Source organism: Protopterus annectens, chromosome 2.part2, assembly GCF_019279795.1.
Source record: "Protopterus annectens isolate FY-2018-M chromosome 2.part2, PAN1.0, whole genome shotgun sequence".
Taxonomy (NCBI): domain Eukaryota; kingdom Metazoa; phylum Chordata; order Ceratodontiformes; family Protopteridae; genus Protopterus; species Protopterus annectens.
The window spans coordinates 404,560,077-404,579,002 of NC_056730.1; the positions used below are offsets into that span (position 1 = coordinate 404,560,077).

At 43.3% G+C, this 18,926-nt stretch overlaps 1 protein-coding gene across 1 annotated transcript in view; it reads right to left on the reverse strand.

Annotated features, from left to right (window-relative positions):
• MTREX (Mtr4 exosome RNA helicase) overlaps positions 1-18,926 on the reverse strand; it is a 1,888,266-nt gene that overhangs the window by 1,425,585 nt on the left and 443,755 nt on the right. Inside the window, exon 13 of the mRNA XM_044063928.1 lies at positions 18,643-18,753. Within this exon, the coding sequence (XP_043919863.1) occupies positions 18,643-18,753 (111 nt within the window). The remainder of the gene's footprint in view (positions 1-18,642; positions 18,754-18,926) is intronic.

Here is an 18,926-nt window from a genome sequence, read left to right on the forward strand (position 1 = left end):
CCACTGTGACACTGATGACTGTGGACCTTGGAAACTAAATGAAAAGCCTCTCGAATGATAATGAATCATCACCACTGACTCTGTTAAATGTCCTCATTTGCAACTACTTGGAAGACATACATACAAATACTTGTGTTTCACTGCGCATTTATTTGACTGCACCTGTTACAGTGGCTACTGCAGACCGCAGCTTTTCTAAAGTGAAACTCAAAGAAATACCCATGTTCATCAATGAGTCAGAAGAGACTTTCAGACTTAACTGTGCTCTCAAATGAGCATGAAGTTGGACAAAGTGTAGCAAAGGCAGCTAGGAGCCACAGGACTCATTGTGCAGCTAGGACAAAAGGACAGGAAGAACAAATGAAAGTAGCAGCAATCAGAAAAGCTGAGGAGCTAACTGCACATTGAAGACAAAACACTCGGGTGGTCTTGACTTCACCTGTTTCTCTATGGGTTCGATTCTGCCTTTTTCAGACTCTGTAATCCCCACTGCTCTCTTGTGCTTGGGTTTGAGTCTGCCTCAGGTTCAGTAATCCCCATGGCTCTCATGCGTTTGAGTTTGCCTGCCTCAGGCTCTGTAATCCCCATGGCTTTCCCTTGCATGCCTTGTGCGTCTGTAGTCTTTTCTGTCTGTCCCATAGCTGTACTGTGTACCTCTTCAGTGTGACTGTTCTGCATATCAGTAACTTGTGTGACAGTTTATCTAATGGTGATTGTTTCAGTCTTGCTGAATTGCTGTCGTCTTTGGTTTGAGAGTGGTGTCTCAGTTCTGTTTTGTGGTAGTGCTGTCTTAGTCTTCTGTGGGTTTCCATTCAGTTTTAACAGTAGTTTTTGTCCTGGTCTCGTCTCTGTCCTATGTGTCTGAATATGTGTGGGTATTAATGTTCAGTCTTGCTGTAGTGCTGTCTATCATGTGTGAGTGTCTGTCCTGTGTGCAAGAGTGCATCTTGGTGTGCTTCTGTCCTGTACAGGAGAGTCAGTGTGGGGGAGTCCCTCTGTGCGACTGGCCACCTTGATGCAGTACAGAAGCTTGTCGCAATGTAACATTGCTACTAAATGCCAGTCATAGCTCTCAATCTCATGGCACAAAAATTCTGGACAAAGACAGATAATGGGGGGGGGGGGGGGGAGAGGTACAGCCCTGAAGATCAGGCCAAATTTTAAATATTGCTCTTATAAATTTAAAAAAGTTGCTAGAATAAAAGGCGTTACCCATGCATTTTCTGAAGAATATGAAGTCAAACTCAAATGCCTGCCATTTAGTGAATTCAATCCTCAATGATTTGCCACATAAAATACACAGAACTACAAACTGAGGAACACACCAAAAATGAGTCACATCTGGACACCTTGTGAAAATCTGGGCAGTTGAGGAGTATGCAGTCCGTGCGTGCATGCACCTGTGATTGGCTACCTTGCTGTGGTACAGGAGCTTATCCTAATGTAACATTGGTACTAAATTCCAGTGTGTACCTTGGCACAAGAATTAATGATCTGAATGCAGGACACTATAGTAGTAGTTAAATGCTGCTGGATTAGTTTGACAGGGAACAGGATGAGACGGCAATGTGGTCACACTTTATATTCCCGAGTAGGGCCCCCAACTTGAAACTTGCAGTGGTTCCCCAAAATGCTAACACTGGCCCTGCATACCTGTCAAAAGCCCTGACATCCTTGTTTGAGGGTACAGTAAAGGCTGCAGCCTTTTCCTCAAGAAAGAACAGAAAGCTTGGCAGTATCTACATGCAGAAATTCATATCTAATTTGTGTATCAAATCTCTTGTTCCCTCCCATTAGGCCTTTCATCTTGCCTATGGTGACAAAAAAAAAAAAAAAACAACTTCTTCCAGTAGAGAATCTGAGGAAATATTTTCTTCAGATTTTGACTCCAAGGAGTCAGGGGATAAAACCGGAGAGCCATTACCTGGTCCAATCTCCTCTATCAGACTGAACAGCACTATCTGAAGGAGAGGGAAACCGGTTTTCTAAATGGTATGCTGGTATTGTAGACTGTAGTGACTAAAAAGGCCTTAAAGATCTTTGGCAAAAGAAAACCACTAGACTCTTTAGATTAAGAGGTTGTAGGAGCAGAAACATGTTTAGATACTCCCTTAAGAGTCAAAGCTAAAGTGAAACTCAGTAGACTTCAAAAATCCAGACTCCAATGAAGACGTCTAGTACCTCTTCCTTGACTAGTACACGTGGGATTATACCTAGCCCCTTCATCATTAAGTGAGGCTCTTCCACACTATAACAAGTGCACATCCAAGCTCTGGAGAAGAATCAAACTCCCGACCCTTACCACAATCCTGAGGAGAAGAACCAGACAGGGTTGGAAGGAGACTGCCTGCCTCAGGAATCCAATTCAGACACTGAGGAGTGATGAGTTGGGAACCAAGGAAGATGGCATACAGCAACCACCTCATGGCCCTCTCTTACCATTTTCTTGGAGTTGAGAGGGGTGGGGGAAAGCACCAGAGATCATTACTGGCATCACAACAGCATTAAACTGTTGGTTCTCTACATAAATATTAATGGAGCAGAGATGGCTTATTTTAGGAATAAATGATGAATATGAGGGGACGTGTGCAACTCCCCCTAAGCAAAACAGGCTGTGTGGAAATCTTTATACAGAATCTGCTGTCCGCAGACACTTCTTTCCCATAGACTTAAGCAAAAACAAAGACAACTTCACCAAAACTTGGAATGAAAGTCTGCAATGAGGTACTTAATCTGTTCAAAAGACTGAACAAGCTGAATGCCAAGCCACTAAAGATGCAGCAAGAGAGTGTAACTGGAACTTTCAAACAGCAAGAAAGTTCTGAATTTTGGTACCTGCACATTTGCTTTTATGCCAGCATGCCCTCATACTCTCTCAGACTTAAATGTAGGAGTGGAAGAGCTCTAAAGCTTTTTAGTAGGAGCTGGATGCTTGAGGTCTGGGAGGGCACATCCCATACAGCTCAGGCTACTGCAACAGTGTCTAATAATGAACACTACATGGTATGGATTATGTGAATTCAGCAGCAGAAACTCAGACTGAATTTATATACAATTCCCCAAGGTACAATAACAGGGCTGTACTGAACAAATTAGCATTTGTACAAAGAGAAGCCCTGTCTCCGAAAATTTAAAAAAGGAATGGCCATAAGAACCCTAAAGCTCAGCATCTCTCTTGGCAAAGGTAACAGGCAACAGCAGAACAGTCTTCCAAATACAAAGTTGCAAGGAAGCTGAACTAGCAAGTTCAAAAGGAACCACAAAGTCAAAATTTTAAGAAAGTACAGTTGTGTACACTTACCATAAATATAGATGTTAGTGTATTCACTACTGCAGTCCTGATTTGTGAGATTTCCGACTGTGGAAGCCCTTGGCTGATCCAACTAGAAGACTCTTTCCCTTCCTTGATGGGACGGCAGACACCCTAACAGATGTCACTATGTTTGGGTGTAAAGGGAGTCAGCCAGCGCCATGACCTCAGTACTTTCTTGCTCCCCACAAAGCAGAAGTGTCTGAGGTCAGAGGTCTGAGACCCCAGAATCCAGAATAGTAGAGGAAAAGGAAAGGGGAGAGAATCAGAGACTTAGAGGTGAATGCCCTACCCAGTCCAGTAGATCAGAGAGGAAGGAAGGAAGGAGAGAAATAATGCAGCAACAATGAATATACTCAAACATTTACATTTATGTTTAGCGTACACAACTGTACTAATGTTCTTTGTGTTTCACTGTTGCAGTCCTGACTTGTGTGATGATTCCCAAAGCTGAAAAGGAGGGTTGATGGAAGGTTAAGGAGAGGGAAAGATGCCATGCAAAATGGCAGTGGTAAACCCTGCTCTGGACATGGAAAAGGTAGGAAGATGTTAATGTTTGGCAAAGGTATGCACAGAGGACCAAGTAGCTGTTCCCAAAATGTCCTTTCTGCCCACCCCTTTAAGAAAGGCTGTAGAGGTAAGAAATAACCCCGGTGGAGTGCATCTTTACAGCATCCGGGGCTTCTTACTGTGTTGGCTGTAACAAAAGGAGATACAGTAGATCATCCATTTGAGATGGTTTGCTTTTTTACGGTTTACCTTCAAGGCTACTGGCAACGGCCACAAAAAGTTGGTCTCATTTCCTGATATTCTTAGTTCTGTCTAAATAGTAACACAGTTGCCTATGAAAATCCAAACAATGGAGGATTCTTTCTCCCTTGTTTTGGGGGTTGGGGAAGATAGTAGGCAGATGTATAGACTGATTTAAGGAAGGCCCTATCACTATCTTCACCATAAAGGAAGGGTTAGTCCCAAGTCAGACTATGGAGTGAAGATAAAGGGGTTCCATACACATGGGTGCCTGAAGCTCTGACACCCTTCTGGCTGACGTAATAGCTAGGAGGATGCCAGTCTTTCAAATCAAAGATTTTAACTTGGTGGAAACAACCGGTTCAAAGAGTGGAAGGTTATGTTTTTCCAGAACAAAACTGAGGTCCCAGGGAGGGATCAAAGGCTTTTTAGGACTTCTAATATGGACAACCCCTCTCAAAAACTGTTTCATGAGGGGGAGAAAAAAAAGAGGCAGAGAAGACAGATAAGCAGATACACCTGAAGCATGGGTTTTAATAGAGGAGTACAAGAGGCCTTTTTCAAAAAGGCTGGACAAATGAGAGGCTAAAAGTAATCTGAGCCAGACAAGGGTCTTGGTGCCTTCTGCCTGAATCAAAGGGTGAATCCTTTCCATTTGAGAGAGTAAAACTTCCTAATGCTAGGTCTTCTGGCCTCGTAGGATGTCCAGGACCTGTCAAGGAGAGGTTCCCTGCATGGGAACAAGGTCTCATCCATGCTGACAATTTGTGTGTCTGCAGGTTGGGGTGTATTATCTTGCACCTGACCTGTGTTAGTAAGTCCACTCTCTGGGGCAGCTTCTATAGCTCCATGCTGGTTAGGGTGGGAAACAGAGGTGACCAGTGATGCCTGGGCTAATCTGGGGCTATTATGATTACATTTGGCCCCTCTTTCCTTATCTTTAGCAGTACCCTGGGGAGCAGTGGTACTGGAGGGAAGGCATGGAGGAAAAGGCCTGTCCAAATGAAAGAGAAGACATCTATCCTTCCAGGCTGACTTTGTTGTGTTTCTGGAGCAAAACTTTTTCAAGTGAGAATTTTCTTTGGTAGCAAATAGGTCTACTTGTGGCACACCCCAGTTTTTGGCTATGCTGATAAAGACTTCCTAATGCAGTTGCCATATGTTGGAGCCTGACAGACTTCTGCTGAGGTGATCTACTATCTGGATGCATTCTCCTGGTAGGTATTGTGCAATGAAGTCCAACCCAGGGAACTAGTTGTTTCCCAAACACCCACGGCTAGGCAGTAAAGCTGGTAAGAATGGGTCCCTCCCTGTTTATGTACCACATAACCATGGTGTTGTCACAGTCTACAACACTAGGACTCAGGGTTTCCATTTCTTTTGGAAAAGCAGTCAGGCCTTTTTCGACTGACATTACGTTCTTTTAGATTTGTTTGCATCTGAAACTGGAGCCCAACTGCCTTGAGTCTGGAAGCTGTTGAAATGAGCTCCCCAGACTACTACTGATGTGAACCTGAAGGGGGGAACCAGATTCAGAGAATATGCTTGGGCCCGCCAGGCAAATCCTTCCTAAGACAGGTAAGCAGATTTTTTTCCTGAAAATGAAAGGTTGTACATGTTGACACCATACATAGATGCAAGAAGCCACATAACCCAGGGCCCTGAGACACTCCCTAGCTGTGAGGTAAACCTCAGCCAAGATTTTCTTTCAACACAGGGTCAGGAAGGAAACTTCATCCAGAGGTAAAAAGGACTTCTGGAGAGCTGAGCCCAGAAGACCTTCCAGAAACAGAACCCTGTTTGTGGGGTCTGTCAGTTTTTTGTGCATTAATGGTGAACCTCACTGAGGTTAAAAGATTTTGAGTGAAAAGCAGGTCCTCTGAGATTTTCTATGTTTGTTGCCTGAATGAGGCAATCATCCAACTAGGGAAAAATCTGAACTCCATTTATCCTGCAGAAGGCTAGGCATTTTGGGAAAATCTTGGGAGCAGTGTACAAGCCAAAGGGCAGAACTGATGAGTGTCTGGTACCTGCTCTAAAGTGCAAGAAGCTCCTGTGTGATTCCTGTATTGGAATATAGATTTAGGCATCCTTCAAGTCTAGGGTAACCATGAAGGCAATGGGAGAGACCATAAATTTTGGGACATGTAAAAACTGGTTGAGCTTTGACAGGTCCAGGGTACCCTTAGGTACAAGTCTGGAATAAAAACCTCTTCCTTGTAAGTGTTCTGGAACAGGTTCCACGGAACCTTGGGACACAGAATCTCTATCTGGGTTAATGCCTCAGATTCTAATTTGTTTGTAGGAACATCCAGCAGCCCTGAGTAAACCAAGGGCTGTTTAAACTTTAGTTTGTATCCCTTTGAAATGATTTTAGCACCCACTCTTCACTGGTAATTAAGAGTATAGTTCTTCTGTGGAATAGTGACAGCCTTCTCCCGAGCCCGGAAGGGGAAACGTGGTAGGGAGCTACCATGCCTGAGTCACAGTTACTCCCTGCTTGGGGCCTGTGGATGAGAACTCCCTGGTCTACTGGAGTCTGCCATTGTCTATGCCACTGGTGCCATCTTTGGCTTAATGATTTTCTTTGTCTAGTATTAAACTGAGCTGCAAAGAATCAGTGCTTGGTAGGGTAATTTATGCTGAAACAAGGAGGTTGGACTTCAAGTCCTTGATTGTTTGCATGTACTTGGCCTTGGCCTCCATTTTTTTGGTGACAGCTTTAGCCTTGCGACCAAAGAGAATTTTTTTGTCCAATGGGGTGTCAAGGAGACTACATTTGACATGGTCTGGGAGGGACTGCTCTCTCAGCCAGGAATGTCTTCTGATGACGGAACCTGTGACTTCCATGTTATCATAGCCTCAGTGCAGAGAGCGTTTCACTACCTCAGAACAGGAATTGTAAATATCTATCGAATCCTTAGAGACGCCCTTATTTTCCATGCCAATCAATTTAAGTTTCATCTGCACAAGAATAGTTTCTTCGTACCTAGCCATATGAAACTAACAGCTCAAAGCCCTCATAACAGGAGTAGCAGATATGTACACACTTTCCTTACAAATCTGTCTAGGGCCCTACCTTCCTTGCTAGTAGGCAAGGGTTTTTCGGGATGAAATAGGCCTTGCTCCCTTACGACCTGGAATCACAACTTCAGGGTATGTTACAGGCTTCTTATAGAGGCGTTTGGAGCATCTAGAACCCTGTAAAATCTGTATGGTTTTCTAGAAGCAAGAGGCAGCAGTCATGACTCAAAGAAAAATCCTGGAAGATGTCTACCACCTCTAAAACAAAGGGTATGACAAGGGGTTTGTGCTCAGGGAGATTGAGAAATTCTAATCCTTTTAGATTGTGGGTAAGTCTTGAACATCCCTCTTGAAGTGTTCCCTCAAGTATGTAAAATTTCCCAAAAATAAATCTTTGGGGGGGGGGTCTGATGCCAGGTTTCCTTCTGAGTCATAAGCCCCATAGGAGGGTGTGACGCATCAAGGAACCTCAATCCTCACCACTAGCACCAGTGAGGGCTGTGCACATTGGGAGGATAACAAGTACTCACACAGTAAAGTGCAATTTCCCTTAAGAGCACAGAGAACACAGTCAGTCTGAGGCAGATTTCTCCCTCTTTCTCCAGATCCCCAACAAGACTTCCCACTGGCACAGCTATAGGGTTAAGATCTAAACTGCGTGGCCAAGCTAAGACGTCCAGAACCCTCTCTCTCCAGCTAGCGCTTCATGTCCCTAGCCAAGTAAATGACATGCACACACACACAAACACACACACCTGGGAAAGGCTGGCACAGATTTAAAAGCTATGACCCCCTTCTGCCTAGACTAAGGTAGTACCAGCTGCCACCAACCACCCCTACTTATCAGCTACCATAAGGCCTTTACCAAAGGGTGTCCAGTCCTACTCTGTAATGTTACTATTATTCATATGCAAGTGTAACCAGGACTTCCAAGGCTATTTAGGAGGGGTCTGTACAGTGTGTCACCAAACACATATACAAGTACTCTAAGAGCTTAAATATTCCTAAGCAAACCAGCCACAATTAAAAGGTTTAAATATATTTAATAATAAAAGAAAAAGACAATCCTCAATCAACACAGTAACTACAGAGTTCAGAATCACAGGAAATATTTTAAAACATTGCAGGTCAGTCTCAAATACAGAAAATGTACAGTTTTGTACCTACCATAAATGTAGATGTTCGAAGATCCACATTGCTGCAGTCATAACGGCCCGAATACCAAAGTATTAGGCTGACGTCGGTCATGGGCGCTCAGATCTGACATCAGAGCGTCAGGGTATTAAAGCGCATGACCGACGTCATATCCTCAGTCTTTTCTTGCCCCAGATGTCAGAAGGCCCTAAAAAGAAAGGCCACAGCCAAAAATAAAATACTTCCTAAAAGGCATGTACAAATAGCAGCTACCACCCAAACCATACAACCATTCCTAACTACAGAGGGGAAGGAGGGAGGGTAAATTGGACTGCAGCAATGTGGATCTTCGAACATCTACATTTATGGTAGGTACAAAACTGTACTATGTTCTTCATCTCACTTTGCTGCAGTCATAACTTATGGGTAGAATCCCAAAGCAGAGGTAAAGGGAGGCTGGCAAAATCATAAAGCATTGGGAGCTGCCAAAATGCCCTGTAAGATTGCAGTGGCAAATCCAGCCCTAGATTTGGAATAAAGAGGAAGATGGTAATGTTTAGAAAAAGTATGCACTGAACTCCAAGTAGCTGCTTCCAAAATATCTTTAGTAGCTACTCCCCTTAAAAAAGCAATAGAAGTGGCAGTAGCCCTAGTGGAGTGAGGTCTGATTCCAGCTGGAATCTCCTTACCATGATGAGAATAACAAAAAGCAATACAAAGGCCAATCCACTTAGAAATAGTTTGTTTTGAAACAGGTTTCCCCTGAGAACCCAAAGCAAAAGAAACAAACAACTGCTGAGACTGTCTGAACCCTTTAGTCTTGCTCAAATAATAACGCAACTGCCTGTGAATATCCAAAGTGTGCAAAATTTTCTCCCCTTTATTTTGGGGATCTGCATAAAAAGTAGGCAAATGAATTGATTGGTTCAAGGCCACATTTGAAACCACTTTAGGCATAAAAGTAGGGTTAGTACGCAGAGACACCCTATCCTTATGAAAAATTAGGAAGGGTTCAACTGCCATAAGACCCTGTAATTCAGAAACCCTTCTAGCAGACGTAATGGCCAACAAAAAAGCAGTCTTCCAAGACAAAAACTTTAACTCAGCAGTAGCTGCAGGTTCAAAAGGAGGTAAAGTAAGTTTTTCCAACACAAAATTGAGATCCCAGGCAGGAGTAGGAGCTCTACGTGGGGGTCTTATGTTCTTTGCCCCTCTAAGAAATTGCTTAAACAAAGGATGAGAATAATGGTGGGTCACAGTCATAGTGAGCAGAAATGGCTGCAGCATGAACTTTTATAGAGGAGAAAGACAAACCCTTGTCTAATAATTCTGTAATATATTGAAGAGAAACACTTAAATCAGGCCTGGAAACATCAAAGCTCTTTGTTTTGCTCCAAATTAAAAATCTCCTCCATTTATCAGCATAAACTTTCCTTGTACTAGGCCTTCTGGCCTCCAAAATAACATTCAAAACTTGTTCTGGAAGCTACGACCCTCCAGGTTCTAGAACAGAATACGCCAGGCTGTTAGATGCAGGGATTGAATCCTGACATTGAGGAAATGATTGCCCTTCTGAGACAAAAGGTGTGGAATCGAAGGCAAAGGCCATGGAGGTTCCCGTACTAAACTTCTCAGCAGAGGGTACCAGTGCTGTCGAGGCCAATCTGGAGCTATTAGAATCATGGAGGGCTTGTCTTGTCTGACCTTCAAGAGTACCTTGGGGAGGAGAGGCAGAGGCGGAAAGGCATAGACGTGAAGATTGCTCCAACTGAATGATAGAGCATCCACTTTCCAAGCTGTGGGATGAAACATTTTTGTGCAAAACTTTGGCAACTGGAAATTTAGTGGAGAAGCGAACAGATCTATGTCTGGAGTTCCCCATATCACTGTCAACTTTCGAAATACATGAGGATCCAATTTCCACTCGTGGGGATCCACTATCTGTCTGCTCAAAACATCTGCTAAGGAGTTCTGTGCTCCTGGTAGAAACCTTGCCTGAAGATTGAGGTGTAAACTGAGAGCAGTCTCCCACAAAATCATTGCTTGCCTGCAAAGAGGGTACGAATGGGTTCCCCCTTGCTGTACCACATGACAGTTGTGCTGTCTGTTAGAATCAACACTTGCCCTGGGTGAAGTAAATCCTTGAAAGCCATCAATGCAAATTGGACTGCTAACATCTCCTTCAAGTTGATATGTAAATGTTGAAGTCTGGCAGGCCACGTGTCTTGAACCCATTTTCCATTGAGGTGTGCTCCCCAAGCCTTGTCCGAGGCATCTGTCGTTAGAATCTGACTCGCCTCTGGTCGGGTCACAGAGTCCCTTGTTTAGGTGACATTCCTGAGCCCACCACAAAAATTCCTTTTGAATGCAAGTTATTATTTGAATGACAGTGTCCAGATCTTGGCAGTGTTGTGTCCATACATTTTTGAGATACCATTGTAGCTTCCTCGTATGCAGTTTGGCATTGGGAAGCACCAGAATACAAGATGCCATGAACCCCAAGGCTTGAAGGACTGTCCTTGCAGTTAGCCTGGACCGTAGAGACAATTGATGGAAGTAAAGTGTTAGGTTCTTTTGCTTGTCCGGGGTCAAAAAGGCCATCTGGGAAGCTGTATTCAGTCTCACACCCAGAAAGCACATTTCCTGAGAGGGTACTAGACTGGACTTTGTTTCGTTCACAGAATACCCTAGGCACCTTAACACTGCCATCACATACTGTAGATGATGAAGAAGTTCGTACTTGTCTTGAGCAAGAATCAGGCAATCGTCCAAATAAGGATAAATTTGTATTCCTCTTAACCTTAAGAAGGCTATCACTGGAGCCAGAACCTTTGTGAACACCCTGGGCGCAGTAGATAAGCCAAAGGGCAATGCAGAGAACTGATAATGTAAAGTCCCAGCCCGAAAACGCAGGTATCTCCTGCAACTGGGCCTGATAGGAACATGAAGATAAGCCTCTTTGAGATCCAGAGTTACCATCCAGTGATCTTTGCCCAACAGAGGTAGAAGTTGTTGCAACGTCAACATTTTGAATTTTGGAATGTCCAGGTATGTGTTGAGGATAGATAAATCCAAAATCGGCCTCCAAGTGTTTCCTTTCTTTGGTACTAGAAACAGGCGAGAATAAAATCCTAGGCCCACTTCTGACAGAGGGACCTGCTGTATAGCCCCCATTTGAAGAAGTAAAGAAATCTGCTTGTGAGCCTCCACCCTTTGAGGAGGAACGTCTGGCATGCCTTTGAAAGGAGGCAATGTATGGAAATAAAACTTGTAGCCTCGGTCTATAATGTCCAACACCCATTTGTCCTGGGTGACAAATAGCCAGTTTTGCTTGAAGAGTGCCAACTTTCCTCCCAAAGGAGCTGCCAGACAAGAAGAATCTGGCAGCTGAAGATGCAGGTCATTGGGCCTGTTTACGAAAGGACTGGCCCCTGCCCTCACCTGTAGATTGTGCAGGTGAACTCCATTTTCTAGGCCTGAAAGAACTCTGAGCTCTGCCCCTACCACGTCTAGATCTACCCCTAGACTGTAAATCAGAAGAAGGATAAGCCCATCCCTTAGTAGGCCAATTCCTGCTAAACTTAGGAGGCTGCACCTGCAAAAATCTTTAACAGTCTGCATAGACTTAGCCTTGTCTTCCATTTTCTTCAAGACAGACTCCACAGGAGAACCAAACAAAACTTCAGACTGTAAAGGAGCATCCAAAATTCTAGTTTTAACATGCTCTGACAAATTCTGATCCTTAAGCCAGGCGTGCCTGCGAATAACTGAACCAGTGGCAGCCACCCTGGAAGAAGCCTGTAAAGCATCGAAACCACACTGCAAAGAATGCTTACCCACCTGTTCAGAGGCATGTACCAAATCCTGTAATTCCTTACACTCTATGCCCTCTGCCAAAGCATCCACTTTAGATTTTAGCTGAGTAAGGAAAAAATTCTGGTACTTCAACATATGAAACTGGCAATTCAAAGCCCTCATTGCTAAAGTGGAAGAGGTATACACTTTCTTACCCCATCTATCCAAAGCCCTAGCATCTTTATCCATAGGAACTGGATTCTTTACAACAGAAGCCCTGACACCCTTAGGTCCCTGGCTAATAGTTTCTGGGTCAGCCCTTGGACTCTTATACAAATATTTATGAGCCTCAGGCACTCTGTAATACCTGTCTGGCTTAACTGGCGCAGGAGGCAAAGAGTCTGGATTAAGGGAAGCCTCGGAGAAAACGTCTTGAACAACATCCAAAACAGGAGGTATAGCCAAGGGCCTATGCTGTGGTAAAAATAAAAATTCCCTAAGCCTCTTTCGGGAATCTGAGAAATCCTGACCTTCCCATTTAAAATGCTCCCTCATAGAATGCAGGGTTTCTGAAAAGAAAAATCCTCTGGAGGAGAAGCAGAAGGAGTGGAATCCTCTGCCTGAATCAGAATAAGGAGGAAAATCCTGAATGTCTTCAGCCGAAGACTCTGAGTAATCTGAAGCCTGCTCCAAACTTTCCACCTCTGGCTCCACCTTAGGCCTCTTATCAGGAGGGGGCATAGAACCTCTGATTAAAGAAATTAAATCTTCTGCCATTTTAAGCATGTGTTTTTTAGGTACAGAACCTGCAGAACTAGGACTGACACCGTGGAAGGCAAACCAGGCCTGCCTTTGGAAGGAGCTTTAGAGACAGAAGGAGAAGGCCTAACCACCTTAGGCAAGGAAGGGAGAACAGCAACCTGAGAGGCCCCCTCAGCCTGACCTGACTCCTGAGATGCCACATCTTGCAAAATTAAAGCCTCCCCCTGAGACTCAACTGAAACCTCGGCTGGATCCACAGATTCCACCGTAGTTTCTAAAGAACCGGCGTCCGGAACGGACGACTCATCCTGCCTGGACTTTAAAGATTTTCTTTGCGCTTCTTGGCGGTGGCGCCGGAGGATCCGACGGCATACTATAATTACACCGCTTACCGAAGACAAGCCTAGCGCAATCTAACCTACGTTTAATGGTGTGCTTATTAAACCTAGCACAAAAGCGACACCCGACTACGTCGTGCTCAGGTCCCAAACAAGGAATACAAAGAGAGGGGTAATCCCTATGCGGTATCTGTTTCCCACAAGAAATACAATTATTCACTTTTTCTGACATCCGGAATTAACTGAGGCAAGAAAAAACAAAAATATTCCCCAACGGGGTACTTAGCCCAACTTGGTATCGGTCTGAAACTCAGAATACGAAAATTTCAGAACGCCGAACGGCACTTGCAAACGCTGCTTCTGCATCAGACCATGCGGCAAAAAAGACTGAGGATATGACGTCGGTCATGCGCTTTAATACCCTGACGCTCTGATGTCAGATCTGAGCGCCCATGACCGACGTCAGCCTAATACTTTGGTATTCGGGCCGACCGAGGACAGCGGACTACCCATAAGTTATGACTGCAGCAATGTGAGATGAAGAACATCATGTAAACTAATTTTTACTACATTCCTATCTATATCTAAGAGATACTATGCCCTAAATAACTTACTTACAGAGCAAGATGCAGGCAAAAATGCTGAATGGATGTTTCTAGATCCAAGACAATATACAAAATGCACACACTTTCTCTGACAGAGTTCTTAAATTACTATCAAACATTACTGCTGGGTCAGCTGGATGCCATTACTCTTTGTGCTAACAGAAACTTAAAATTTAACATTTCACTGTGAAAAATACATCACTCTCAGATGTGCAGCTGCTAGGAAGTTACAGAGCAATAAAACACTTTACATTTTAAACCTAGTAATTATTTGTTTCAAGACAATAGAAACTTCTAGCTCTGGACCATCCTGTCTCCTTCAGTGAAACAGATGCACACAATTGTAAAAAATTCTGATTCCAACTTATGTTCTTGAAGCCTTGCAAATTACATCTGCATGTTCTAGCTTCTACTATTAAAGCATACATTTGCACAGGTATATAATTTACATGCATTTCTGCTCTTTTCCAGTAGGGTACACTGTGGTTACATTCTTGAAGCTCTGTACATAACATAACATACAGTTATGTATAAATCATAGCAATATTCACAAACAGAATCATTTACATAATTCCAGCTAGCTGGGCTGGCAGCATCACAGAGGGGATGGAAATACCTTCTTCAAAAGGAGAATTCCTCTTGGTCCAAGTCATCATCTGAGTCCAAAGAATCAGAAAATTCATCAAGAGGGGTGCGTCTCTTTTTCCTGGTAAGCAGTTAGGACAGGGAAGGTGTCTGGATTTAAACAGAGGAGACTGAATCCTCAAACCAACCTCACAAGGTCTTGGTGGTAGGCTTGGGAATGGGAGCTGGTAGGCCTAGGCTGAGAGTGTGGACAGAGTGAGGGTAGCTTTCTTGTGAGTGGCCTTTGGTTTTGGTCTAAGGCCACCACCACCCACGGATGGGCAACTGACTCCTGCAATTTAGAAGCTGTAGAAAAGTCTTGATGACTCGAAGAATTGTCATCAGTCTTTGAATGGTTGTCTGAAGCCAGAACCTGCAAAGTAGTACCAGACCCAACCGAGAAGCTAAGCCCTTCAGCTTGAAAGGAAGTTGAGGGAACAGGAGGCATATCAGACTCTGAATGAGTCTCAAATAGAGGCTTGTGCCACCACCTAGATTGCTGGAAGAGGCTGCAAAAGCACCTCACCTTCTTTGCAATTAACAAGCCTAGGAGAATTGGCTGACAGTGAGTGGGAGTCATCAGAGGTCCTAAGCCTGAAGCGCTTTACCTCTACCTAGGAGAATCTATTTCAGCTCAATGGTGGATGCCATTGTATGCAGATGAGCTGACAACTCTAAGATGCCCATCTAGAATCGCAGTCCTACGCTTAATGGTCCTGCTATTACAGTGAGCAAAAAAACAACAGCTGGGGACATATTATTAAAGCCCTAAGCAAGTCACACAGGAGTGAATGCTCTAGTGTGGAATAGGTTTGCACAGGGGAGACTATTAATTTTCTGCCATTAATCAGTCAAACGATACATAAAAGGTTCCCCAACAGGGTACTTAACTTTCCGGAGTCTTCTTTCTCTGGGGTGGACCAACTAATGCACTGACAGTTACTCTGCTTTGGGCTCTGATGACAAGAAAGAACTGGGGTCATGGTGCCAGCTGATTCCCTTTATACTCAAATGCAGTGAAGATGGTTAGGCCATCCACCAGCTGACTGAGGAGTGAAAGAGTCTCTGGTAGTCAGGCCAGCAAAGAGCTTCCACAAGTCAGGACTGCAACAGTGAAACACAAAAAAAAATCAGTGAGATCCTAAGAATGAGGAATGGGCTTTCTCATGGGCTTGATATGAAAATGATTTTAAGAAATTGCTTGACTTCAAACTTGAGGCCAAAGTAGGATTCAAGGGCAGATAAGAAAAGATTGCTGGCAGGTGAGCTTTAACTGAAAAATATGCCAAGCCAGCATGGAGCAGGATCACAGAGAGAGAACCAGAGGAATCCCTACTGAGAAGAGATCTTGATGGTGAGAAAGACACCAAACAAAAAATCTTTTGCATTTAGACATATATGACTTTCTCGTTGTGGGTTTCCTGGCCTCCTGCAGACACCGAAGCACATCTTCAGAAGAGGTGCCTAAAAGGGATCAAAACCCTACAGCCCACAATGTCACTTGCAAAGTTGACAGGTGAGGATGGATAAGAGATCTCTTGTCGTATAATAAACGACCCACCTGGTGAGGTAACCTGGCCAGATGAAAAAGGGGGAACCAGTGCTGTCTGGGCCAAAAGGGAGTAATTAACAAGACTGTAGGAGAGTCCTGCTTGATTTTGTGCACAACTCTTAACAGAGAAAGGGGAGGAAAGACAAAAACATTCCCACCCCCCTTTCCAAGGGAAAGAAAGCACGTCCCACTTGCCAAGTGAAAGGAGTTGGCACTCAAACAGAAATGGAGGAAGTTGCCTGGTCAGAGGGAAGGCAAACAAAATCTACCTGAGGAATACCCTAGCGATGGACTATGTCTGGAAACATTTCTCTCTGAAGCATCCACCTGTGAGTGTGTTCTGGACCTACTCAGAGTCTCTACCACTAGACTGTGCCCTGAAGGAATGCAAATTGCCTGAACATTCACCTGATAACTGATGGCCAGATCCCAGGCTTGAAGAGTTAGTCTACAAAGGAGATAAGACCTTATACCTCTTCACCCCCACTTGTTGATATACCACATCACTGTGGTAGCCTGTGAACATTTTGAGGGGATGAGGGAGAAAAAGGGAATTAAAGGCCTTTAGAGCAAGAAGAGCCCTCATCACTTTTATGCTGATAATGTCTGACCTATGATGAAGATGCCAAAGACCCTGAACTGACAACCACAAGAAGTACTCCATCCCAGGTCTAAGGTGTTTGTGAAGAGTTCTTGGGAAAGGAAATGAAGTATGAAAGGGCAGTCCTGGACTGGAATAAGTTTGCTTAATCCACCACTGGAGCTTGAGTTTTGAGACAAAAAAGCAAAGAAAAATGGAGCTCTAGAGGTGGCACTGTTAAGGCACACAGATTTGAGATAGCACTGAAGCTTCCTCATATGGAACCTGGCAAAAGTGGAGGCGGCCATAAACTCCAGAATCCTGAAAAATTCCATAGCAGTGACAGAAGACAGAGGAAGAAGAGAACAGAAAAAGATTGTCATTGACAAACTTTGGGAGCAGGAAGAGAGGCCAATATGGGAAAGGTCTGAATTCTGCAACCAAGAAAAATATGGTCCTGGGAGGGCACATATTTTGAAACTGATGGTGAACACCAGACTTTTTTTAATATATACAAAAAGTGGTAAAGTAAAAATCTTAGAGACAGCTGCTGGGAAAAGGAGCCTGAACAAGGTCAGCCAGATGAGAATATTTGTATCCCTTAAAGCCTGCAAAAAGTAATGATACGAGTGAGTCACCTGATGAATACCCTTGGGGCAGTAGAATGGCCAAAGGGTAAAGCAGAGAAATGAATACGAGAGGAATAAATGTAAAACTTTCCAAAACACAGGGTGAATAAAGATATGAAGATAGTTATCCTTGAGATAGAGACACCAAGAAAGCCTGGGGAAGAATTAGAAAAAGTATGGAGGGAGAGCACCTTGAAAGAAGATACCTTGAAAAAAGTGTTTAGGAAAGAGAGGTCCAGAATTGTTCTCCAAGTCCCCTCCTTCTGAGGAACCCAACACATCCCAGAGTAAGAAACCATTCCCACTTGGGTAGGTGGAACAGGATGAATGGTGTCCTGATCCAAGTGGGACTACAAAACTTCTAGGAACAGACAGCATGGAGGAAGCTGTGGAATGCCTGAAAAGGGGGAAGACATTTCAATTTAATGAAAACCCCCTGATGAATGACAGCACCTAAGAGTTTGAGGTGATCTGAATCCAATTTTGGGAGAGACAAGGGGACCTATTAGAGGGATAGAGAAGACAAAAAAAAAAAAAAAAACAAACAAATAGGCTTGTTCTGAATAGAAGGCTTCTGGGATGTAGGAGTCTGAGTGGACTTGCAGGCGGTATACACCTGGACCTCCTTTTACCTTTGGGAGGTTGAGGTGTCTACCTACAAACAAAGGCAGATTTAAAACGGCAATTCTTCTGAAATTTGGATATAGAGGAGGCAAAAATATGTTTGAGTTCCTGCATGGCCTTATCTTTATCCTGGAGGGACTTGAAAAAGTCAGCAGCAACTGTCTCAAAAATATTTTTATCCTGAAGAGCATCCAAAAGTTTGCCTTTAATAATAGGGAAAGTTGACAAAGCCAAAAATAATGCCTCATCACCAAACCAAAGGCAGCAGCCATGGGAAAGGCATCAACAATACCATAACTGCATTTTATGGAGTGACAAGTGATCTGGAAAGTGAACCCAAGCAGGGAAAGAGCTGAAGCTTTCTCTTCTGAATGTGAACTATCAGACCCTACCTTAGCTACCTGAGAAAGCAAAGTCAAGACATACCTAGTCATGAGGTTTGGTAATTAACAGTCTAAAATGACAAGGTGGCAGCAATGTACAATTACCCGACCTTTCCATTGCTCTGCTATCCTCAACAGATGGAAGGAGCTTAGAATTGGACAAAGGTTCAGAAAGCTTTATTCAGTTGAGAGAGAAACCATAGAAGGGTCAAACAGGACACAAACTGCAGTTCTCAGACACAGAACAGTTTATTTCACAATAAACCATTTTATATATATATATATATATATATATATATATATATATATATATATATATAGATATATATAAAATACATATATACACACGCATACATGTATACATACACATACATACAAATACATATGCATATATGTCCTGTTAAACTTGGCAAGTAAATACCCACTACGTGGGACACAATAAACAGATCTGATAATGCACTACTCTAATCATGGAATTCAAAAGTAAAACTGGAATATACACCAATAAAACTTGCAGTGATAGAAAATGTACCTTTAAAAGTCCTTCTGAAAACAGAATTTCAATGGTCTCTTTAAGGATAGGAAGCAAACCTCCATGATGAATTCCAACCCCTCTTTTTAAAAGTGGCAGCACATGTTCAACCTGTGGCAATACATAAAACAATGATTCTCTTATACACAAAACACTTGAATTATACTACTAAATAAGTATTTAACACAATCAAAGTGAAATGATAGTCACAAGTATAGTTACTTCATTTAAAAAACAACAAGAACACTTGAACTTATACTACTAAATAAGTATTTACACAATCA